This window comes from Mytilus trossulus, chromosome 3, assembly GCF_036588685.1.
Source record: "Mytilus trossulus isolate FHL-02 chromosome 3, PNRI_Mtr1.1.1.hap1, whole genome shotgun sequence".
Taxonomy (NCBI): Eukaryota; Metazoa; Mollusca; class Bivalvia; order Mytilida; family Mytilidae; genus Mytilus; species Mytilus trossulus.
In genome coordinates this window covers 21,472,629-21,499,649 of record NC_086375.1, presented here as the reverse complement: position 1 = coordinate 21,499,649, position 27,021 = coordinate 21,472,629, and the positions used below count along the sequence as shown (strand labels likewise).

Genomic DNA, 27,021 nt, shown 5'->3' with positions numbered 1-27,021 from the left:
ATAAACCTTGTGTTAAAATTTCATAGATTTCTATTCACTTTTACTAAAGTTAGAGTGGGAAAACTAAAAGTATTCGGACGACGACGACGACGACGACGACGCCAACGTGATAGCAATATACGACGAAAATTTTTTCAAAATTTGCGGTCGTATAAAAATTGAACCCAATTTTTTAATCACATCCCCCTTTCCCTTATTCCAAAACTAATCTCAATTAAAATATTCTAATGGAGTTTGCAACAATAACTACTCATTTAAATACATCATAAAATATTAAGATGTAAAAAAACTGCTTGTTTTCACTGAATGGTAAAGATTATTTAAATTTATCAGTTGGTAGTAAAAAGTGAATATACATTGTATATTGTATATAACAAAAATTTAAGTTGATTCTGGACAAAGAAAGATAACTCCAATTAAAATAAATTCTTGCAATAAGATATTTCTTGCTTACTATTTTGGACAAAGAAAGATAACTCTAATTAAAAAAAAATTTGCTATTTCACAATATTGTGAAATTAGATATTTCTTGCCATTGCACAATACTGTGCAATTGAAAAGACTTGCTATTCCACAATACTTAATATAATAATTTTAGATCCTGATTTGGACTAACTTGAAAACTGGGCCCATAATCAAAAATCTAAGTACATGTTTAGATTCAGCATATCAAAGAGGTCCAAGAATTTAATTTTTGTTAAAATCAAACTTAGTTTAATTTTGGACTCTTTGGACCTTAATGTAGGCCAATTTGAAAACGGGACCAAAAATGAAGAATCTACATACACAGTTAGATTTGGCATATCAAAGAACCCCATTTATTCAATATTTGATGAAATCAAAAAAGTTTAATTTTGGACCCCGATTTGGGCCAACTTGAAAACTAGGCCAATAATAAAAAATTTGTAAGGGTTCCGCGGAACCCAGTGTCTCGCCTACTTTTGCTGTAAATCGCAGGCTCAACAAAAAGGAGGGAAAAAAATCAATAAAAATATTCCTTTTGATTGTAAGAAACATCTGTCCAAGTTTGGTAAAAATGTAGGATAGTTATAAATGAATATATAATTAATGTTTTGAAAACTTAAACTGCAGACTGTATGTAATGTTAACTGGAAGAAAATCTAAGTCCCTTTAAAAGTAAAATACAGAAAAATTGGAGTTATCTTTTTACAAAATTTACTTCTGGATACTATCTTATGATCATAAATAAGCTTCTGTCCAAGTTTGGTATAAACCCAGGATAGTTTAAGAAAGTTATTAAAATTTTAAAAACTTTAACCACAGAGTAAATGTAATGTTTCCCTGCAGAAAAACTAAGTCCATTTAAAAGTAAAATACGGACAAAATGGATTTATTTTTTTACAAAATTTACTTCTGGATACTATCTTATGATCATAAACAAGCTTCTGTCCAAGTTTGGTACAAACAAGGGCAGTTTAAGAGAGTTATTAAAATTCTAAAAACTTTAACCACAGAGTAAATGTAATGTTTCCCTGCAGAAAAACTAAGTCCATTTATAAGTAAAATACGGAAAAAAATAGAATTTTATTTTTACAAATTTACTTCTGGATACTATCTTATGATCATAAACAAGCTTCTGTCCAAGTTTAATAGAAATCCAGTATAGTTTAAGAAAGTTATTAAAATTTCAAAAACTTTAACCACAGAGTGAATATTTGTGGACGCCGACGCCGACGGAAAGTAGGATCACTTAGTCTCGCTTTTTCGACTAAAGTCGAAGGCTCGACAAAAATCTAAGTTAATTTTTAGATTCAGCATATCAAAGAACCCCAAGGATTCAATTTTTGTTAAAATCAAACTAAGTTTAATTTTGGACCCTTTGGACCTTAATGTAGACCAATTTGAAAACGGGACCAAAAGTTAAGAATCTACATACACAGTTAGATTCGGCATATCAAAGAACCCCAATTATTCAATTTTGATGAAATCAAACAAAGTTAAATTTTGGACCCTTTGGGCCCCTTTTTCCTAAACTGTTGGGACCAAAACTCCCAAAATCAATACCAACTTTCCTTTTATGGTCATTAACCTTGTGTTTAAATTTCATAGATTTCTATTTACTTATACTAACGTTATGGTGCGAAAACCAAGAAAAATTCTTATTTGGGTCCCTTTTTGGCCCCTAATTCCTAAACTGTTGAGACCTAAACTCCCAAAATCAATACCAATCTTCCTTTTGTGGTCATAAACATTATGTTTAAATTTCATTGATTTCTATTTACTTAAACTAAAGTTATTGTGCGAAAACCAAGAATAATGCTTATTTGGGCCCTTTTTTGGCCTCTAATTCCTAAACTGTTGAAACCAAAACTCCCAAAATCAATCCCAACCTTTCTTTTGTGGTCATCAACCTTGTGTCAAAATTTCATAGATTTCTATTAACTTAAACTAAAGTTATAGTGCGAAAACCAAGAAAATGCTTATTTGGGCCCTTTTTGGCCCCTAATTCCTAAAATGTTGGGACCAAAACTCCCAAAATCAATACCAACCTTCCTTTTATGGTCATAAACCTTGTATAGATTTCTATTCACTTTTACTAAAGTTAGAGTGCGAAAAACTAAAAGTATTCGGACGACGACGACGACGACGACGCCAACGTGATAGCAATATACGACAAAATTTTTTTTTTAAATTTGCGGTCGTATAAAAAGGACATCCTAGCTAAGGTAGTCCACAGATAGCTTCAGTGTGCATACTGAGATATGTCTTTTTACTTTAGTCAGTCCTTACTTTACCATAATTTATTCCTTTGAGAGGTCTTAAGTCAAATCCTAGGACAGCTTCAATGAACAGGTCGCTGTTTAAGTTGTTAGAATGTCACTTAATTTTATTTTTAAAACAATAAAGAACTTAATTCTTTATTTGATAACAATATATACAGCATACTGGAGCACGAGTAAAAAGCTTATTCAACACAAATCCTATAAAAAGGCAGTGAACATGAAAGGAGGCAAATGAAAATGGAAGTGAATATAATTTTGGGCGAAGAGACCTGAATTCTCAACTTGGAATATCATCATGCAATTTGGTCAAGATGTCGAAATCGTGTAGTTCACCGATAAATCCTTACAGTTGATGGTAAGCCATTTGATGTGAACAATTTTGTTTCCAAAGGGAAATATTTATAGGGTATCCAGTCGTTCTGGTCTCAAACCAATCCGGCCTCAAGTCAATCTGGCCCAAAGTCGATCTGAACCAAGTCAATCTGGCCCCAAAATATAATATGAATAAACTTTTTGATTTTGGAGGAATTTGTGAAAAATGTCCAATGATGGATGACAACAGGTAAGTGAAGTACTGGTTAAAGAAATATTTTAAATCGATACGCAATTAATTTATTAATTAACTTGTAATAAAAACATATTCAACCTAGTTGTTTAATACTCATCTAAAGGAAAATATTTTTCAAAGGCCTTTTTTATTTTTTTTACCTTTATACACCTTTTACATTATAATAAAAATTAATAAACATTTATGAATTACAATTAATATATATCATTATTTTCATTAATTATCAATACATTTTTTATTGGGGTCGGATAAGCGTGGGGCTAGATCAACCTGAAAGCTATATATAGCATTGGTGGATCCAGGGGGTTCCAGGGGTTGGAACCCCCCCCCCCTTTTTTGGATGATCAATGCATTTGAATGGGAGCATAAAGTTGGACCCCCCCCCTTTTTAAAATGGCTGGATCCTTCACTATGTAGTCACTTCCTTGCAGTTTAAAGTTATAATACAGTCCAGATTATGATGAATATATGGACACATTTTGTGTGAGTGACTGTCACATTGCAAAATAACACATTCTTATTAAAGTGAAGTCTAAAAAGTTCATTAGAGTTGTATACTTTGTTATTCATATTGACTGTGAGAACACCCTGTTCTGGTAAGGCTGCCACCATGCCACAGCTAAACACAATGACAAAACATATAATTGTCAAAAACTGCGAATGCTTCACTTCCTCCATGTTTACCGAATCCGGGTCCGTTCGCGCCCATTCACGTTCGCACCCACTCATGTTCGCCCCCTTTCACTTTCGCACCCCACATGTTCGCACCCAAAGTCCGTTCGCACCCTACATGTTCGCGCCCAATTTTAATTGGTTTTGTGTCTAATAACTTTGTAATCAAGTTTTGGCAAGTAGTATTCTTAAAAGTATAATTGATTTAATTGTCTCAAAATAAAGCGAGACAGCATTTTTAATGTGTTGAATAAATTTTTTATCAAGTTTTTGAGAGTGTATTGTTAAAAAATAACATTCCTTTCTAATTAAAGTGGGATTCTGTCAACGTTTTATTTTGTGCTGAATAACACTTAATCATGTTTTGTTTAGTGCATTGCCTATAACTTTGTTTCATTGACTTGTTTCCAAATAAAGGGAGATTCTGACTACGTTTTTTGGTGTGTTGAATAAATTTTATCATGTTTTGGTTTTTATAATAGTGTATTGCCATATTTTATTATTTCATTGTTTCAGATCAAATCAAAGGAACCAAGCTGTTAAAAACAATTATCTTTTGTGTTCTGTATTTAAAATATTCAATCTTTTTACTCATACCAAGCTATAAATACATTCAATATTTACATCAAAGCAATTAAAAACAACAATCATGATTTTCATATTATTCATCTGGAATTTGAATTAAAATTGGGCGCGAACGTGTAGAGTGCGAACGAACCTTGGGTGCGAACGTGCGAGGTGCGAACGTGTAGGGTGCGAAAGTATATTGGGCGCGAACGGACCTGATACCATGTTTACCAAGTGACCGGAATGCGGTAAATTAATGTAACGTGTAAAATAATAAGAACTTTCTTATAAGAATCTTTATACAATGATGATATACAAATGCAATTTATTAAATCTTTAAATCGTCAAAATATTTTAAAAACAAATATCTGGTAAATATATTTTCTGTTGTGAAAATTTTACCCAATAACCGACACGATAAACTACATAAACAAATGCGGGACTAACATATGGCCGCGCTCAGTTCACAGATTTCTACACGTCAGCTTCATATATTATGCTGCATCTCATTTTTAACTTCAAATAAAAAATGAATATGACAACCATTAAAAAGTCCTGTAGTTACATATGGATCTTCACTTTAGTTGTGATTGGAAGCTCTGGTTTCGATCCATTCATGGATAATGAATTGCATAAAATTGAATGGGTTGATAAGTCAACTTTCAGTTTAGAAGAAATGGTATGGTTTATCTGTTTATGAGGGGGAGGGGTAGGTTAATGGGGGTGTCTTTATTAATAATATAATTTTTTGTTATTTTTTTCTCTAAAAAATGACAATATCCATAGTTAATTAAGGCCACTGACAATTCACGATGTGGTTATTTTGATGATTTAGGTAAAATTTTAACCAATTTGAAAATATCTGTACATGTAACAAAATGTGTGTTTGACCCTTGACCGTTTTAACAGTTTAAAGTGCATTACTATCATTGTTTATGTAGTACTATTTAGATCCAGCTTTAATAAACATCTTTAGTGTTAAATCTTTCAATATCTGGGTAATTTATGTTTCAATCACCAGTAATTATGATTTTATTTTGATGCTGTTGTTGCCAACATCCATACCTGTCAACTCACCCGTTTTTTGCGGGTGACACCCGTTATTTTCACCTCTCACCCGGGAGTTTTTCTTTACCCGGCGGGTCCCGGGAATTTCTAACATTACCCGTTTCACCCGGATTTCTGACCGGAATTGTTTCCGGTATTTAGAAGTAATACGACCTTCGGTTTTATCGGTCTTTTTCAATGTAACCAAAAGTCAAAATGTAGGACTGTTTACCTGAGCTACGTAACGATATTTTCACAAGCGTTGACCCCATTAGATGAACTTCCACTTTGCACTTCCCCTGAAACTGACATTGGTACATTTTGGGGAGAAATGTCCAAGTTGCATGACATTTTTCTTAACAAGCCAAGATTTTTTGTTTTGTCAAAAATTGCTAAAACATTACTGGTTTTGCCAAACAGCAATTCAGACAGTGAGAGGGCATTTTCTTTAGTAAAGAAAATAGCTACAAAGTTTAGGGCTGATCTTAATAAGGATACACTGTGTGCTCTTTTTTCTTGTAAAATGAATACACATTTGCATTGCTATGAACTGAAACCAAGTGCAGTTCTTTTAAAGAATGCCAAGTCTGCTACTATGCCTATGGAATATAACAATAGTCTGAAATAAACTTGTATACATGTTCTAACTGTTTCATATACATATTGACTATATAAATTATATGTAAACATATTTTTGTTCTTCTATTGAGCCCGCAAAATGTCGTACGCGTTATGACCTGAGATTTTTTTTTTCAATGCAGGTCATGACCTGACTTTTCATTTTCAGAGGTTGACAGGTATGAACATCTGAAACAGAAATCTGTTCACAATTTTCTAAATCGTGTTAGCTCCCATTCTTTTTTGATTCCTTTCATGTTTGCATGTTTATAAATGTTTTTGTATCGAATAAGTTTTTAATCATACTTCAGTTAGTGAACTGCTGTAAGAAATTAACAAATTAAGAACTTTTTAAAATTAAGTGAAAAGTAAAATCACAAAAATACTGAACTCAGAGGAAAGTCAATACGGAAAGTCCATAATCACATGGCAAAATCAAATAACAAAACGCATCAAAAACGAATAGACAAGAACTGTCATATTCCTGACTTGGTACAGGCATTTTTAAATGTAGAAAATGGTGGATTAAACCTGGTTCTATAGCGCTAACCCTCTCTCTTTAATAACAGTCTCATCAAATTCCGTTATATTTACATGATGCGTTAAATAAACAGTCACAATTAATAAATTCTTAAAACATACGTGTATACATACATTTCTCGTTTTGTTTATATAGATTAGACCGTTGGTTTTCCCGTTTGAATGGTTTTACACTAGTAATTTTGGGGCCCTTTATAGCTTGTTGTTCGGTGTGAGCCAAGGCTCCGTGTTGAAGGCCGTACTTTAACCTATAATGGTTTACTTTTTAAATTGTTATTTGGATGGAGAGTTGTCTCATTGGCACTCACACCACATCTTCCTATATCTATGTAACCAGGTTTTCCTTAGTGAATCATTTAAAATTTGACGAAATGAAAAAATATTATTTTCATGCACATGAGGATGAAAGACTATAAAAGTCAATTGTTCCTGTACTTTCAAACTTGTCACAAGAGTTGAAGACACAAGCTGTAAACAAACTATCTTTTTATTCTATTTTAATTTAAAATCTTCATTGTTTTTACTCTAACTAGCCTATGTATTGATATTTTATTTTACACCAGCATATAACAATAACAAAATTGCTTTGTAAATATCAATTAATAGTAAGTTAAAATAATTGAATAATTAATCATCTTTAAATCCAAAAAATATATATTTCATTTAAAAAAAAATACAAATTGACCTAAAGAGAATTCTGTCCCTTTGATGAATTAAGGCAGCTCTTCAATGGACACTTTTCCTTTTTAGTATTAAAAGATTTATTTTAAATATGCAACAGACCACATCAACAACCAGCACTTGTCTAATTCAGACTCCTTAAAATAGATGCAGAAGTTAAGACAATAGTGAAAAACAAAACCACATGGTCTTGATAACTTGATTTGGTAGAACACACACATACATGTATCACCAGACATTGCTTTTGAATTTAACAAATTTCTAAATTTCAATTAAAATATGAACTATAGAAATTAGATGCTTTTGACATGTTTGATATGAACATTGTATTTTGAAATAAAAAACAGATAAGCATTTACTTTATTATTTCAGAAAGATAAAGGTGTTGTAGAAATGATGACAGTTAATCATGAAAAATACATGTGCATCCTTCCAGAATTAACAGGGAAAGATGACGAGGTAAATATACATTTATATACATTTGTATTAAAAATCTATTTTATTTTCATATTCCTGGCCTCAAACGCAAAAAAAGTATTTAAATGTATGAACAGAAACTAAAACACATATCTATGGGAAAGAGTTCACCTACATGTAGACAAGTATAGCAAAGTTTTATTCATAAAAAAAAGAAGCTGTCACCAATCACTAAATGCAAACTCACTAAGTCACTACAGCATACATGTCTTACAAACATTTGCCAACAAAAACATAGAAATAGAATGTGTTCATATCATAAAAAATATTTACATAATGTTCTTTTTCAAGATCTGCAGAAAAAAGTGAAATGCATTTACAAGAATTAAAAATTGATACAAAAAATTTCACATGGGTGGAAGGGTTGGGGAAATTTTACTACACTGAGACTGAGCTTCTAATGGTCAAAATATAAAAATGTGTTTTTAATGAAAAGTTTTACTGTGCTATCATATACAATTTTATATAGAAACTTTAAACTCTGAACTTTTGTTTAGGTGACTTATTGTAATGTTAAAATAATATCTTACAACAAACCCATGTGCTATTGATAGATAATAAATACATAATGTACTTGGCTAAAAAGTGTTGACTAATGTTTTTTTGTTTGCTTTGATTACATGGCTCTTTCCAATATTTTTTATGTGCATTATAGTTATATCAGTGATCATTTTCCATATCAGTTGCAAATGCTAAATTTTTATCATTCAATGGCTTTCATATTTTATTTTAAATACTTGTATCTTTGAATTGTTATGTTATGCTTTTTTTTCTTTCATATATTTAGTCCAAGAAAGTGTATGGAGGTTTATCAGGATTTGAACTAATTCAGACAATGTTCCAGCAGAGTAGCTGCTCCTACAGGGTAGGTAACAAGTCTACATTTACTGTTGGATAATAGGAAAATATTTTGCTAGATACCATAAACTCTATTTCTCTCATTGGAAGTTTATATTTTCTTTTTAGTACCCTTTTGAATATTTTGCTCTTAGAATGTTAACAAATGCTTTTCAAAATGTTGGCACTGATTAATACAATAAATAATATGAATGCTCAACTCAATTAATTAGGTCATGTTTGAATTTTACACTAGGATTTTAAGTTGTAGCATTCTGTTTCAGATTGAGAGTTACTGGACCTATGAACTGTGTCACGGGAAACATCTAAGACAGTACCATGAAAATAAAGAGTTAAGTTTAGTAAGTAATACTTAAATTTAAGGATTGGTGATACATTAAAAATCTTATTTCCCTGAAAATTATTTGACCCCTCATTCATTCTTTATTATTTTTAAATTACAACTTAGTTTTATTGTTTTTTAGTGATTATGTCAGTTTAAGTGAAATTTATTATAATAAACCAATATTTGATATACAGTTGTATAAGTATTGACACATTTTATTTCCATGGAAAATATTTGGCCATTTGCCTAATATCAATGTTCTTTGACTTTGAATATAATTTACGTTTTACATGAGAAGATTGCTATCTTAATTTCGGATATGATAAGGGGTTTGATATAAAAAATGACATTTTATGTTCTTTTTATCATATAGTTCATCAGAAGATATACTGACAACAATATTTTAAATCTTTGGAACTGCATTTATAGTAAAATTTGTTTTGCATTTAGTTTTAATAATATATTTTCCTGTTTCCTTACATTTTTATATTCATCCTAGTTTGTTTTTTTTCAGAATTTGCCGACACGAAATGTCATGTGATAATAACATGAAGCAGTTGATAACAAAATTCATATCACACGGCTAAGGGAATTCTTCAAACTTTATGAATAAATATATGAACAAATTATTTTTATCATGGGGATCAATTATACCATTATTTTCTCTAAGTATATGATAAGTAAGGGATATTTAATCAATTTAAACCAATTTGTATTTTATTTTTTCAGAAAAAGCCACAGGTATTGGAATATTACCTGGGTTATTATCAACCTGTAGATGACAAGAAAGGTAAGATCTAGCTACAATATATATTACAAATATGGACATCAGTTTAATTTTGATTATTTATGCCTATATATAACTCGTCTAAACATCAACCCAACAATGTTAAATCTGTAAATTTGCTTTTGCAAATTTTTTGTTCCTCCCCTCGCTGTGATTAGAACTCATGCTACTGAGATATTGTGTCACCAAATCGCCTGCACTGTTACCGGCGCGCTAGACCACTTAACCACCTGTGCTGCAAAATGAAGCTTTTGGTGGCCTGGTGTTACCTTTCCACATCAATTTTAATCTAGTGTCGTACTACAGTACATGATATATAATGCATGAAGATGTTATTTTTACAAATCAGCTAAATAATCTATAGTAAAGAATCCTACAAATTAATGTAAGATACAATCACAGAAATAATTATATTAATAAGTAAGTCTGAACCAGTGACAACTCTACAACAGATTTATCCATCGGAACACCAGCAGTTGTGGTGATACATGGCTGTGTACATTCTGTATATACATCTCGTCTAAACATCAACCCAACAATGTTAGATCTGTAAGTTTTTAGACAGGACGTATTATGGTATACCGTTGTCCGTCCGTCCATCCGTCTGTCGTACCGTCCATCCGTCCGTCATCAACACTTCGGACAATAACTCAAAAACACTTTCACCAATTTCCATGAAACATGTATATATCTATTGATGTGAGCTCCCTTTCGTTTTTTTTTAATTTCAGATTTTAAGTTTTGGATTTATGGGGCTTAATTCATAAAAAAGGGGGGATTTTCAACACTTCGGACAATAACTCAAAAAGGCTTTCACTAATGTCCATGAAACTTTGGTGAATTGTTTATATCTATTGATGTAAGCTCCCTTTCAATTTTTATAAATTTCAGATTTTAAGTTTTGGATTTATGGGGCTTTATTCATAAAAAAGGGGTGATTTTTAACACTTCGGACAATAACTCGAAAAGGCTTTCACCAATGTCCATGAAACTTTGGTGAATTGTTTATATCTATTGATGTAAGGCCAGGATTTTTTATTTTGTTGGTTTACGGATCTGCCGACCCGATTTTGCCGATTTCCAGAATAAAAATAAAATTGACTTTTCATGCTTTTTTATTCATGTCGACCCTAACAAATGCATTATCCCTGAAAAATAATGAAAATATTCTTTTTTTTAATGAAATGAAATACATTAATCGCCAAAAGAAATGATAATACTTTCTGTTGTGAAAAAAATACAACTTCCAGTTTATGTTTCTTAAAATAGACAAATCAATTATAACTGACCTTGAAATGTAGTTTGGGCAAATAATTTTGCGGAACGAAAGCTGTGTTTAAAACCAATTACACAACAAGTTCGTTTCTCTTATTTGTCATCAGTCTGTAAGATGCATCATTTCATAGAAATATACTTGTCCAAATGTGGACAGGTGGAAGTTCAAGACATCAAGTTAAAGTACTGAATATTAACAAATCATTTGAAATTTTCTAGTGTTATAGATAATAAAAAAAATATCATCCATTTGGATAAAAAAAAAGGTAATGCATGACAACAGATTAATCCGATATTCTCATTTTTCCAGTGGACGAGTCCATTACGCTTTTGACACGTCTGTTTGAACTTTTTTTCGTACATCATTTTTACATTTTTTTCTTTTATCAGTTTTCCTGCTTGAAGATCATTATTCACTCAGTTTTCTTGAATTGATTAAGAGCTACGCGAATCTGTTTTCTTGTTTGTGAAATGATGATTTAATTTCGTCTTTGTTCGTGCACCCCCCCTTTTTTACGGGAAAAAACTAGAGGATTATGTCGTGCGATGTTTATGACAGCTGAGCAATAATACTTCAACTAAAATTTAAGAGATGATGACAAAATAGCATCACAAACATATTATTAGAAATATATATTTATTTTGCATAATCTCTCGAGATTTTTCTGTCTTGATTTTCTTTCTTTTTGTCCCGACTGACCAACCAGACTTTTTCATGGAGAAAATCCGTAAACCAACAAATTAAAAAACTGTGGCCTAAGCTCCCTTTCAATTTTTATAAATTTCAGATTTTACATTTCCGTGTTGTGAATTTTTATGCTTAAAAAGGGGGGACTTTCCAATTTTGGGACAATATCTAACACTTTCACAAAATTTTATGCAACTTTGATAAATTGTTTATATTTATTGACATAAGCTCCCTTTCCATTTTTAAAAATGTTAAAAGAGCAACGGGCGTATCATGCGCTAAAGTGCAGCCCTTTATTTGTTCTTCCCTCGCCAGGATTCTAACTTATGCTACTGAGATATTGTGGGACCAAATCGCCTGCACTGTAACAAGCGCAGTTATATATATACGAGTCTAAATTGAAAACTAGGTTCAAACCTATGATTGCGTTTGATAAAAACCACAATTGTGTGCATGTAAAACAAATTTCGTTGTAGAAGGGTCTAAATACAGCCCTAACAACATTTTTCGAAAAGACCTAAAAAGTGAAAAAAGTATATTTAAACAAAACGCATGTGACTAACAGGTCGAACAACTGATGTTCTTTAACCCTGCCGACTGCCATTGGCGATTGCCAAATAAAAAGATTACTTTTTCACATACATATTGCAGTCAATCAAAATTTAAAGAAAAACATTTGTATGCAATGTTAAACTCTTATAACTCAAAACTATTGAAACTTTTATTGCCAACTGTAGAGTAAAACATTAATTAAATTGGGAAAAGCCCTTTTTTGCTATACATGTAATTTGATAATAAGTAGTTTGTATAATTTCTGTCAATCATTGGTAAATATACAACATATAAATGATGTAAATTCTACCTCATCATCTTTTCCTGGTAATTCTTGAATGATACACTATTTTACAGGATAATTTCCTCAGGAAAACATCAAAATGGTTTTTAAACTTTTGTAACTTGGTATTACAGTTGTTAAACATTTAGATTAACGTATATTTCAGACGTGTTGATGACTGATAAAGACACGACAGAAGCAGAATCCAGAGCAGAGGACAAAAAGCTGAAGGTCTTTATAAAACTCATGAAAAATATCTGATTATAATGCAAATGATGCTCCTAGGGCTGTATAATACATTTTAAACATCTTAAAAAAATTCAATTTTCAAATCAGCTTTTATGTAGAGTTTGATAAAACCATAAATAAAGAATCCACAAGATGAGATTTTTTTCTTATTCGCAAAAATTGGTTCCTACAAATTTGAATTAACCCAAAGTAAATTCTTAAAGTGGTGTGCATTATCAGAGGTTTAGATTTGTTAAGTTAATTTTTCCAGTAACTTGTAATTGGAATGTTGATCTTTCTGTTTTAGGTTAAAACTAGAAGAATTGACCTTATAGACTTACCTTACTTTGAAAGCAACATGACAGATGGAACTGTATGTGAATTAACAAATCAACCAAGAAAAGCAAAAATCTTATATGTATGTCAACCTGAGGGAAGAGGAGAAATATATGAGCTGAAAGAAACATCATCATGTGAATATGAAGTGATTGTTCTAACAAGTGTACTGTGCTCTCATCCAGATTTCAAGTAACTATTAATTTACAGTTTATTTCTAAGATTTCCAACAACATTTTTATTTAAAAAAAATGTTTTCAACCAACTCCAAATGTCAATTAAAAGCCCTGCAGATAAATGAAACAAAAGGCAGTAAGATGACCAAAAACTAATATATCAAAACATACCACATGGACTTCATAAAAAACAAAACCTCTATTGAAAATATAGAAAATCAAGACCAAATATTACAAAAAATGGAGTGTGTCTAATCGTCTAAAAGTACCTTATTTTTATACGACCGCAAAATTTGAAAAAAATTTCGTTGTATATTGCTATCACGTTGCCTTGTCGTCTGCGTCATCGTCGTCGTCCGAATACTTTTAGTTTTCGCACTCTAACTTAAGTAAACATAAATAGAAATCTATGAAATTTTAAAACAAGGTTTATGACCACAAAAGGCAGGTTGGTATTGATTTTGGGAGTTTTTACCCCAACATTTTAGGAATTAGGGGCCAAAAAGGGCCCAAATAAGCATTTTCTTGTTTTTCACACAGTAGAAATCTATGAAATTTTGACACAAGGTTTATGACCACAAAAGAAAGGTTGGGATTGATTTTGGGAGTTTTGGTTCTAACAGTTTAGGAATTAGGGGCCAACAAGGGTTCCAATTAAGCATTTTCTTGGTTTTTGCACCATAACTTTAGTATAAGTAAATAGAAATCTATGAAATTTAAACACAAGGTTTATGACCACAAAAGGAAGGTTGGTATTGATTTTGGGAGTTTTGGTCCTAACAATTTATGAATTAGGGGCCAAAAAGGGGGCCAAATAAGTATTTTTCTTGGTTTTTACACCATTACTTTATAAAGTAATTAGAAATCTATTAAATTTAAATACAAGGTTTATGACCATAAAAGGAAGGTTGGTATTGATTTTGGGAGTTTTGGTTCTTAACAGTTTAGGAATAAGGGGCCCAAAGGGTCCATAATAAAACTTTTGTTTGATTTCATCGAAAATTAAATAATTGGGGTTCTTTGATATGCCGAATCTAACTGCGTATGTAGATTTTATATTTTTGGTCCCGTTTTCAAATTGGTCTTCATTAAGGTCCAAATGGTCCAAAATTAAACTTAGTTTGATTTTGACAAAAATTGAATCCTTGGGGTTCTTTGATATGCTGAATCCAAAAATGTACTTAGATTTTTGATTATTGACCTAGTTTTCAAGTTGGTCCAAATTGGGGTCCAAAATCAAACTTTGTTTGATTTCATCAAAAATTGAATAAATGGAGTTCTTTAATATGCCAAATCTAACTGTGTATGTAGTTCTTAATTTTAGGTCCTGTTTTCAAATTGGTCGACATTAAAGTCAAAAGGGTCCAAAATTAAACTTAGTTTGATTTTAATAAAAAAATAATTATTGGGGTTCTTTGATATGCTGAATCCAAACATGTACTTAGATTTTTGTTTATGGGCCCAGTTTTCAAGTTGGTCCAAATCAGGATCTAAAATTATTATACCAAGTATTGTGCAATAGCAAGAAATATTCAATTGCACAGTACTCAGAAATAACAAGAAATCTTCAATTGCACAGTATTGTGCAATAGCAAGAAATTTTCAATTACACAGTATTGCGCAATAGCAAGAAATCTTCAATTGCACAGTATTGTGCAATAGCAAGTATTTTCAATTGCACAGTATTGTGCAATAGCAAGAAATATCTAATTGCACAATATTGTGCAATAGCAATAATTTCAATTGGAGTTATCTTTCTTTGTCCAGAATAGGTAGTTGAATCAACTTAAATCATTGTTTTATACAATATACAATGTATATTCACTTTTACTACCAACTGATAAATTAAAACAATCTTTACCATTCAGTGATAACAAGCACTTTTTTACATTTTAATATTTTATGATGTATTTAAATGAGTAGTTATTGTTGCAAACTTCGTTAGAAATTTGAATTGAGATCACTTTTGGAATAAAGGATAGGGGGATGTGAAAAAAAAATGGGAGGGGGGGGGGTTCAATTTTTCTCATTTGAAATTTCATAAATAAAAAGAAAATTTCTTCAAACATTTTTTTGAGAGGATTAATATTCAACAGCATAGTGAATTGCTCAAAGGCAAAACACAAATTTTAAGTTCATTAGACCACATTCATTTTGTGTCAGAAACCTATGCTGTGTCAACTATTTAATCACAATCCAAATTTAGAGCTGAATCCAGCTTGAATGTTGTGTCCATACTTGCCCCAACCGTTCAGGGTTCAACCTCTGCGGTCGTATAAAGCTGCGCCCTGGTTCACATTTGATGTTAGTTGGGCAAAGATGATAAACAGCCTCATATGTAGTCTTCGTTATATGAATTTTGAAGAAAAAATACAAACTGATTGACAACACATTGAGTAAAGATATATCATCTTTTATGACTCACTGTGAGTATAAAATGAATTTATACATTTCAGGCCAAAGACCCCACCAGTTTCTACAATATCCTGTCTTGCTATGGATGGTTCACCCACTAAACCAGAGACCCTGACAGATTGGGAAAAACAGCCAGTACCACAGTATGATCATCAGGTTTGTAGATATTTCAATCACAATGGCATAGGCAATAAATCAAATTTAAATTTTGGGTATTAGGTGTGTGAGAAAAACAATTTTGTGAAATTAGTTTTTGATTTAATATAATTATACTCTTTCGTAATCTACCATAAATTTGACTCTAACCCGAAAGTAATTGCAACAGAAGATTTTTAAGATTTAATCTTTTGCATTGTACCCCAAATATACACAGAAAAAAGTCTCATAAAATCTAACTTGAGGAAAACTAAAAAAATCACCAATTGATATTCCTTTGAAAATTTGCATTGCAAAGGGAGATAACTCTTGCAAAAAAAGGCAGAAATATCATTAAAATCGATACAAAAATATAAATTTACCACTTGTATTTATCAGAATGTCCTGATTCTTGCTTTTTATACCCCACGCAACGGGTTGCGGAGGGTATAATGTTTTTAACCTGTCCGTCCATCAGTCCTGTTTCTTGTCATCGCAACTCCTCTCAAACCACACAACAGAATTTCACGAAACCTTTTCAGATAATAAGGACATACTATGTAGTTGTGCATATCAAGGGGAAATTGTGATTCAATTTTTTTTCTAGGAGTTACGCCCCTTTGAACTTATTAACTTTAATGAACTACTGCAACAGTTTGTCATCGCAACTCCTCTCAAACCACACAACAGAATTTCACGAAACCTTTTCAGATGATAAGGACATACTATGTAGTTGTGCATATCGATGGGAAATTGCGATTCAATTTTTAAAGGCAGTGCTTTAAGGCCTGACTTTTAAGTCATGAGGTTCATCTTTTCATACGCAATCCATGCTGGGGGTCTTTTGGCCAGAAATAGATCCGGAAATGTTCGAATTTCTCCTCTTCTTTTTATGGTATGATATGGTTTTTGTTTCTTTCATTTACATTGGGGACTAAAAAAACGATCAGTGTGTATTGTTCGTTTTATAGAACTTGTTATAAGTGTGTATTTTGCATTATAAGCAGTCAACCTGACTACAAACTATCATTATTTGTATATTCCGTGTGGAAAGAGGTCGGGTCAATTTCAAGTGTTATCTGACATCTAAAGATTCTTTAATTAGTTCAGACGTTGATATAACAATGAAAAGTCGACTGAACATGATTAATATTGCATCTTCTATAATTCAAAGCGGAATTCGGTTTATGAACGAGAAACCGTAAAGCGTTTTCAATTTCGGTATTAGTTATGTATGTTATCTACGTATTATCCTGGTTCCCGGTACTACGTTCCGGGTATTAGCTATTTGATATATTTGATGTGTAACATTACAATCGGGTACCAGCCAATCTACGTGTGTATGTGTACATGATTTACCGCCAAAATGACCGACTTAAAAAATAGTCCATTAACGTTCCGTTTAATGATATGCAAATTCATAATTAATCGTAACTTTTTTATCTTTGTATAATTAATATAACAAAATGGATTCCACAAAATTGAAAATAGCATTATTTTACGAGGATTTCTCATATTTTTTTCACTTCCGGCGCAGTAATACGTATGTTTTGAAGAAGCTCGAAGAATTTGACAAAGTGAATTGAGATGGAAACGGATAGATATACGTTCTTGCTATCAGGTAAAACAATATAAATGTACAGAACAAACACATTTACTTCACACAAATAGTACAGGCTTAAGCTTTTTATTGTCTAGCTTATACACGACTGTAGTCAAGTGTTTAAACGACGGCGGTGACATACTGGGTCAAGTCTAAATATGTAAACATATCCACGTGCTATTAGGTAGAACGCATCGTAATGCAATATCTACAATTTTTCCTCCTTTATACATCGTTTAACCAGATATATTTCTCCTTTTTACATCGTTTAACCAGATTTATTTCTCTTTCAAATACACTTAAACACGGGTTGTATGTACGTATCTTTTCTAGTGTTTTCTTGTTGTTATTATTAAAGTTCATTTGTTGATGTTTAGAAATTTTTGAACGACTGAACACAGAAGTGAATGAATGCAACTATATATATACTGAAGACTTGGGCTGTACAATGATAGTGTACGTATATCATACTGATAATCATTCTAGCAGTAATTATGTTAATTTAGGATGTAATGTCTAATGACAGGAATTCATGAGCTATGCCTCAGGCTTTCTGAAAAAATATCAATGACAATGTAAACAGGAACAAAACATTGACACGAATGATGCTCTCTTCTATGTAATATAGTTATTTAGGTATATGTGTTGCACAAGTTTCAATTAAACTTAAGTTATAAAACTTTTTTTCAGGGCACAAACCCACTTTAAAGAGACTTGTCTACTGCCATACCCATCCTATTTTCATGCACCATTTGCAAGCAAGAGACTGAATGGTTTGCAAAATTAAAAATCAGGACGGTGTCCAATTAAAACAAAAGAACTAAACTGGATGAATATTGTAGGAGAAATCTAGACATGCTAGAGGAAAGTTTTGATTTGTGAAATTGGTTTTCCTGAAAAGTCATTCATCCTAGCCTGCAGAAAGGAACTATAACTGTCCACCACCAACTGACGAGCTAATGTTGAGCTTCACATATGGAATTACTCAAATACCATCAATGTCTATGTTTTCAGCACAGATTTCACAATTTATGACACAGCTGTGCTTTTTCTTATACCGTTAAAGAGTTGTATACTAAATTTTATTTTTTTATCAATAAATATATATTATATTAATTGTGTCATCTAAGAACAAAGTCTTGTATTTTGCCAAAAGATGCATACTAGAGAATGAAAGTGGTGCAGTTCATTTTGCTTTGGTATATAGAATTGAATTACAATTGTTCATGTTATTGGAATGCATATAAAAATGAGGAGATGTGGTACAATGTATATGATATTTAGTGAGTTTATCAAGCAAAAGTGAATAAGAAATAGGTATATGCAGTTACAGGTACTACTGTACAATCTCAAACAAGGAGAAAAACTCATACCGTAAAGAGAATTTCATATTTACAAGTAAGTTTTGTTTTTGCGTTGAATAATTTTCTTCTATTGTTTTAATTGCAAATATGGGAAGTGGTTAAAATGCTAATGAGACAGCTGTTATATGGCCACAGAGCCTTAATTGAAAACTTCTTTTTCATTCATACCGGTAGATTTTGCCTGGAGTTAGAAACATATCTGCCAACTTTTCAAAATGCACATGGGGGTTTTACGTGAAAGATGGTTCATATAGTCATACAAAACCTTCAAGGGGGCCTTCAAATGGAAGCAGGACAAGTCGCCCCACTGGCTAATCGGCCCACTTTTTAAAAAAACACCACAAACTGATTTATCAAATCACCCCACATGTGAAATTGGTTAAATCATGTTTAATATTACTCCTGCCAACTCGCCCCACATGTGAAATTGGTTAAATCATTTTAAATCAGGGTTCTCGCTAAGGATTTTTGAAGGCGAGTCCAGGGACTGGTCATTTTTGGCCACGGTGAGTCATGGTAACTGTGTTCAGTTTATTCGGTCATTTTTGGCCACGGTGAGTCATGGTAACTGTGTTCAGTTTATACAAAATATTTCAATATTCATGTATTTGTGGACTCGCCAGTTTTGAAAATGGTGAGTCCAGACAGATTTTGTTGAGTCCAGGACTCATGGACTCGCCTTAGCGAGAACCCTGTTTAATATTACTCCTGCCAACTCGCCCTACTTATAAAAAAACGGTAATTTTTAGATTAATATATATATATATATAATTAAAAATAAAAACTCGCACCACTTTAATGAAAACTAATCTACACAGAATACAAACAAACCGAAAATTAATTTAATTACTATTATTGATATATACTGAAGAATAAATGTAAGTTTTGAAGCTTAGTTATTTGCATAACAATTGAAAAGAAACCTGTTAATTGTATCATAATGCAATATAAGGAATTGAACTTATATTCAATGGGATAACATCTTTTTCCAAGTTAGTGAAAAAGTGGGGCTATTTGCTAATGGGGCGATTGTCATGGATTCCCTTCAAATATATTCTAATGTGGTTTTTGGCTTCTTCTTGCATTAACAAGCTTATAGCCATTGTTGAATTAATTGTTTTCTTTAAATAGTCGACAAAATTGCTCTTACAAAATTTCCATTTGGGAGCCTCGAGCTCGATGGGGGAAATACTCTGCAAATACTGACAGTTGGCAGGTATGGTCATCAAAAAAGTTGACATGTTACTATGTACATTTACCATTATGTTACTAATACTTGATGTTCTTGCTATACACACAGTACAGAGTCTAGTCAATCTTTGTGAACTATTTTTTTATGGGAGTCATAGAATATGCGTATACAATCAATAATTAAAAATAGTCTATTTATTGAAAAGGAAAAGTTCTTATATGTCTAAAGAAGAGGGACGAAAGACACCAAAGGGACAGTCAAACTCATAAATTTAAAGCAAACTGACAAGGCCATGGCTAAAAATGCATTTCATGGCGAGGCACAGAAAATATACTGTAAACAGTAGACTATAGATATAGGTGAACTAAGGTACAAAAGAACTCTAAATCTTAAATTCTACAAACCACCTCTGTTCTATGGAAGATAATGATATAACTGGACTAGAAATACACACAACCTGTAATTAACTGCCTTTACAGCGCTTTCGCGCTTTGATTTTTCTAGCAGTTACGCCAGATTGAACTTATTTACTTTAATGAACTACTGCAACAGTTTGTCATCACAACTCCTCTCAAACCACACAACAGAATTTCACGAAACCTTTTCAGATAATAAGGACATACTATGTTGTTGTGCATATCGACGGGAAATTGTGATTCAATTTTTTCTAAGAGTTACGCCCCTTTGAACTTATTTACTTTAATGTACTACTGCAACAGTTTGTCATCTCAACTCCTCTGAAACTACTCAACAGAGTTTCATGAAATTACACTTACAATTTTTTTTTCTTACACTTATTTAATTTACAATGTGGGGACGTGGGGTTCTTTAATTTTAGCAGTCTTTAGAGTATAACAAACAACTCTAAAGGTGTGTTCATATCTTTTATCAAGCTTTAATCTAGATTTGGAAATAATTAGTTGACCATTTGTTGAATTTTTCAACATGTCAAGGTAAAGAATCTGAAATTTAATAAAAAAAAATAAGCATGTATTCTTCTTTTTGTGGTTTAAAGTTTCTTTAGTTAAGTAAGTTGCTGAATAACTATAAAATACAGATATAAACAATACCAAATTTTTACATTAGTTTTTCAAAATGGTCAAAAAGCTTCAAATTTGCAATTTTTTTCATGAAAAATGCATGAAAAAAATAAAACTACCAATAACACTTCGGTTTTGTACATTTCATGAGCAGAAGATTATATGATTCAGTCAAATACAATCTTATAACCACATCCAAGTATCATACTTCAACAACCAAAAAAGACTCATTTTTGCAAGAGTTATCTCCCCTTTCAATGTTAATTTTAATTTCCATAGGAAATTAAAAATGCTGATATTGAGTTTTCCTCAAGTTAGATTTTATGGGACTTTTTTCTGTGTTTATAAAGGGCATTCTGTTATAGATTAGAACAAACATTTTCTGTTGCAATTAGTTTGAGGTTAAATCTTAGTTTGACTGGACTGATTGCTATTTGATATGCAGTGGCAAATATTACATTCATATTGAATTTTAAAGTCATTTGAATATGTTTTGTACAAGATAGCTATTATGAGTCAAAAGTGGTAGCTCACTAGACAACTATCCTTGAAAGACTCATAACTCTACCTGACAATTATGTTTTTTTTGTTATTTGTAAATTTGTTGTTGATGGCAGATATCTTATTAGTCCCCTACTGACAAAGTTGAAGGGGACTTTAGGTTTGCACTCTTTCTGTCTGTCCATTCATCAGTTTGGCCTATCAGTTTTCCACACTTTTTTTCCTTCAGGCTTGAAGACATTGATTTGAAAATTTGTATATAGTTTGATAGTGACAAGTTACAGATCAAGTTCAAATTTTGTTCTGGTCTGATGATTTTGTGCTGAGTTATGGTCCTTTGTTTTGGGGAATGTTATAGACTCGGGACGATTTCGAGCTTGATATATTGCATTGACTCTTACTATTATTAAAAACTTTATTATGTGCTTTAACAGGTTCAAGGTAATTTTATTCTACAAAGAGAAATGAAGAAGGAAGAACCACCAAAACCACCATCAACTCCGAAACAACCCCAAAAACCTGATACAACATTAACTGACACAACAGACAAACAGGTTCTCAGGGAGTTTCTGTCTGGGGACTACTGCTTTCAGGGAGTGAGTATTTACAAAACAACCACAAAAAATTTACCAGAAAAAAAAAAATTAATTAAAAAAATCAACTAGCTAACCCCTACCCTAAATATTTGTTATAGACAAACCGATAAAACTGCTTTATTCTTGTCATTCACTACAACAAATGTACACAGTTAAATAATACATAAAAAGATTCTTGATGTCCTCTGCTCCAATATTCACAGAAAAACTAAACCATAGGTATCATGTGTGACAGAAAAATACATAATTTTATTTTATCATTAGGTTTCTGCTGATTAATAAATTACAATTTTCAAATAACCACAGATTGGAGTTCAGATACTATTTTTCATTACACAAATGATGAACAATTACTTATCTATTGTATATATTGGTTTACTAATACACTAAGGACTTGATATTTACAGCACAAACCTATAAGATTGTATATATTTAATATTGCACTGACATTGTTATGTGACCACCAAGGGTTGGTGATAAGAAAATGAATTCTAATTTGTTATTTTTAGGGCACTGGCTGGTGGAAACATGAATTTTGTTTTAATAAACATGCTCGTCAATTCCATGATGTAAGTATTTTTTTCTTTGAAATGAGCATACATGGTAAATATGTTACAAGTTTTTGAAATGTATTATCTGTTAAAATACAGATCTGCCTAATATGATTTAATGTTTTATATCTAACTGGATTATATTTCATGATTTAAAAGTATGTATGCACTTATTTTCGTGGTTCTTGTTTTTTGGTCTATGAATTAGTTTATTGTGGACTGTTGGTTACCAGGGGTATCATCAGTTCAATATTCAAGTGCCAAAGTTTGACAACATAATTTGTTGATATTTTCAGGGAAATGACGGCCGTATTGTTATCAACTTAGGATATTGGAATGAAGACAAACACTTAGAGTGGATTGCAAAAAATCCATCAAAAATGCCAAAACCAAAAGGACAAAGAAAGTAAGATAACTTGTCAAGGATTGTTAATTATATAAATGAAGAAGCTGATACATTTATAAGTTAGGTCGTATTCTATATAATGATTTGGTAAATGATTTACAAAAAGTTCTAGTAAGAAAAATTTCAAGGCTAAAATTTCAAGGCTACTTTTTAATAATTTCTTTACACTTGTTAAATTTATCATAATTAAAATGATAAAAAAGAGGTCAGTGGTAAAACATGTTTTTAATAGTAGCATTCTTAACTTTTGTCTTGTCATTTCAAATACAGACCCTTCTGTCTTTAGTCATGCTCTTAATTGTAATAAGTAAGACTTCAAGTTTGAACAACTCGTTGCATAGTGTATACGTCAACATGTTAAAAAAGGGTGTTTTAGCGTTAATTGATAATATACTGTAAATTCAGATTTTTTCAATTTTCAATGATTGGAAATCACGTTTTTTATTATTTTGGCATTATTTGCAGCCTTTCTGAAAAAAAAGTATTAACTAATTGTAGATTTTCTCCATGAATCAACAATCTCAGTTATAAATGAAAAGTAATTATTTTGTATTTGGTATGTACTTTGATTATGCTGAGAAACATCATGTAAGCAACTTAAAATCTGCCATGCAGCTACTCCCTGTTTGCCTATAGTTTGAAAATTTCCTGTTCTGGGAATCATCAGCACACACATGTTATCTCAATCAATCCCTTGGAGCAACAGAGGTCCAGACCCAGTTCAAAATTATTCCAGTTTTGTTTCTCCCTTTTACAGTGTTTTTATACATTTAACATCTAGTTTCATATATAAATGTTTCTTTTTCAGACAGCTATCTTTGTTATACACTGGTGGTGATACATGTGATATTACAGGGAAAAATAGAATTGTGGAAGTTAAATTAAAGTAAGTGTCCTTATATTGTATGTACTCTTGTTAAAAAGGCTACAACATGCTTACCAAATAATTGAATACACAATTAAATATTTTACCCACATTATCATAACTTTGTGTGTTAGACACATAACTAAAAGGTATGACAAAATCTGGACTTTTTTCTATTTTGGCAGTCTATCTTCAATGCTCTTCAACTTTGTAATTGTTTGCCTTTATAAATATTTTGATATGAGCATCACTGATGAGTCTTATGTAGACAAACCGCGCGTCTGGCGTACTAAATTATAATCCTGGTACCTTTGATAACTATTGAAGCCCCATAGTGAATCTTTTTGATGCAATTCAAAGTTTAAAATTGATATCTGACAGACAAATATCTATTATGGAGTAATTAATAGAAATTTGTTTACTTTTTAAATTTTTTGAATACAAAGGACTAAAAAGAAACCAAATCATACAATTTTTTTGTACAATATTAATAAGTTTATTTAAAAAATGCCTCAACCTTTGAATATTTTTTTCAGATGTATAGAAAAGAAAAATCAACCTCATTCTGTCTCTATATATCTAATGGAACCTAAATCTTGTGAATATGTACTAGGGGTAAGTGAACTTAATTGAACTTCTGTATATAAATTAAGGAGAAAGAAACTATTTGTATGTAACCATTTATAAATACATGTAAAAATTATAGACTATTATTTAATGAACAAAGTATGTCAGTATAAAAATGAATCTTGTTTCTTGTGCAAGAATAATCATTTTAGAACTTTCTGAAGATAAGATTTTTAAAATGCGCATTATGTTATTACTTTGCTATTATTAATATTAAAATGAACTGTTTCAAAAATAAAAGTGTGAGGAAGGTATAGTGGCAGTGAGGGTTTGGCATTCTTCTTATACTATCTCACTATTAATACAGTTCGATTGCTTCTGAGGCTTTTATGCAGAACTATATCCACCTTAACTTTGCATCATGGTGTATAACTACAGCTGTCATTAGTTCAAGATAGACAATGCAGTTAAATATTCTGTGTTTAATGCAAACTTTTAAGAACTTCTCTGACATAAAATATATGATTAAATGTTGAAGCGAAAATTGTAGAACTCAAAGCTTTGTGGATAATTTTACAGATTATGCAGTTTTAACCATAAATTCAGAGTGACACATTTTTGCTTTACCTCTACAGGAATGCAATCATGTATTTAGCTTAAATATGATCATCTGTTTAACAAATATGTTTCCTATATTTTCAGATTGAATCTCCACTACTTTGTAATGTACTAGACAGAGCCGACACTCAAGGTATCATCAAAGATTACAAAGTATGACACTCTCCTCTAGAAGATTATAATCAATGAAAACTGTGATATTTTATTTATGGGTTAGGAAACATTGGGAATATGATTGTGATCTGATTGTAAGTGCTTTTTTCCCGCAAGAAATCATGCAAGTCTGTGAGACAAAAATTAGCAAACAACATCGGTAAATAAAAGCAGTCATGGATAATGTTTTCATATTGGCTAAACATGTAGACTATTGAACAATGAATTTCCTCATTCAAATATTTCTCAAATTATTATACATGGCTTGCAAGTTTACAAATCAATTTCTTTGATTTGAATAATTAAATTTTAGAACATCTTTAAAAAAGGTTTAAATATTTTATTTAAAGATTATTGTTTATAACTTTTTAGTAAGAAAAAAAACAGAAATAGAAACATTTTTGTTTGCTTTGGGATTTGTCAAATGCCCGTCTGGATTTTGTGTCATGATTTACCAGCAATACACCACATTCCTTTTTTGGACTATTATCATTGTGATATATATATATATATATGGTTATGATGACATATTTAGAAAAAACAACTTTATATGATGGAAAGTTTTGTTAATATTATCTGAACTGCATGAAGTTGCATGTATTTATAAAAATGGTGCAGAATTATTTGAAGCAGTATTTGTATATCTATGCAAAAACTTGTTACATATTGAAATGTATTGTAGATTAGAGGTGTTTTGTCTGTTTATTATTAAATTAATTAAATGAGGTTTATTCCAGCTGTTCCAGAAAAAAAAACTCTCTTCCCTAGGGATGACATTCTGTTTTTAGCACCCACCACCCACAGAAATAGAAATAAATTAACAACACACACTTTGCATTTTGGTATTTCAAATACAACCACCCATATAGAATTTTAAAAAATGCCTTCCCTGGGGGGACATAGTATTTTCTGGTACAGCCCTTAGACGAATTGTAAATTTACCTAGTACTGTAGAAGATTGAACATTTTAGTTGGTTATTGTATTTCCATAGATTGTCAAGAATTTTTACACTTTTGGATAAGTTTTTGCAATACAACTTCCAATTTGTTGATCAAAAGAAAGTTACATTGACCTATCAAGACATTGGCAATCACCTTTCCATAGTTATAATTTATTGTTTAGCCAGATTTGAACTTACAAATAACAGTTATTTGAATGTCATTAAAAGTTTAAAAAAATTAAAGATATTGAGAAATTTTATTTGTAATTTTAGTCTAAATTGATTTTGATACTTTTAGTGAAATTAAAATACAGGTGACCATTTGTAAGTGTGTGTTCATTTCCTCTTAAAAGTGTTGTATTCTGTAAATAAATGGAATTATTTATGCCGATTTAATATAATCATGAATCAGGAAACGATTTTCTCATAATTATGTAAAGCTGACTATTTTAGTAATGTTAAAACCATTGTTATGGAAGATATACTGTGTAGAAAATAGACATTACAAAGGCATTGTGTGAAAGTATTTGGGAAATGTATTAAGTGTGAATGGCCAAATCATATCATACATTTACATATTCTTGATTGTAATGTGTATATTTTTAATTTATCGTCTGTATTGTTTTCATTTAATATATATATTTTTGATTGC

The 27,021-nt window shown here is 31.2% G+C and overlaps 2 protein-coding genes across 2 annotated transcripts in view; one reads left to right on the top strand and one right to left on the bottom strand.

Moving 5' to 3' along the window:
* LOC134710379 (transmembrane protein 87A-like) overlaps window positions 1-3,991 on the bottom strand; it is a 39,094-nt gene extending 35,103 nt beyond the window's left edge. Inside the window, exon 1 of the mRNA XM_063570735.1 lies at window positions 3,871-3,991. Coding sequence (XP_063426805.1) covers window positions 3,871-3,990 — 120 coding nt within the window. The 5' untranslated portion in view covers window position 3,991. The remainder of the gene's footprint in view (window positions 1-3,870) is intronic.
* A 979-nt stretch (window positions 3,992-4,970) lies between these two features.
* Window positions 4,971-27,010, top strand: LOC134710376 (endoplasmic reticulum lectin 1-like). Its single transcript, XM_063570731.1, has 14 exons — window positions 4,971-5,230; window positions 7,810-7,896; window positions 8,702-8,779; window positions 9,036-9,113; window positions 9,827-9,887; window positions 12,849-12,913; window positions 13,218-13,438; window positions 15,879-15,993; window positions 22,107-22,268; window positions 22,778-22,837; window positions 23,116-23,225; window positions 24,034-24,111; window positions 24,627-24,705; window positions 25,360-27,010. The coding sequence occupies exons 1-14, from the start codon at window positions 5,081-5,083 to the stop codon at window positions 25,432-25,434; spliced, it is 1,419 nt and encodes a 472-aa protein (XP_063426801.1). The 5' UTR covers window positions 4,971-5,080; the 3' UTR covers window positions 25,435-27,010.
* Window positions 27,011-27,021: the final 11 nt, after the last annotated feature.

Coding starts and splice junctions, on each gene's coding strand:
- LOC134710376 (XM_063570731.1), top strand. CDS start 5,081: ATGAATATGACAACCATTAAAAAGTCCTGTAGTTACATATGGATCTTC. Junction 23,226..24,033: donor AAACCAAAAGGACAAAGAAA/GTAAGATAACTT, acceptor TTTCTTTTTCAG/ACAGCTATCTTTGTTATACA. Junction 24,706..25,359: donor CTTGTGAATATGTACTAGGG/GTAAGTGAACTT, acceptor CTATATTTTCAG/ATTGAATCTCCACTACTTTG.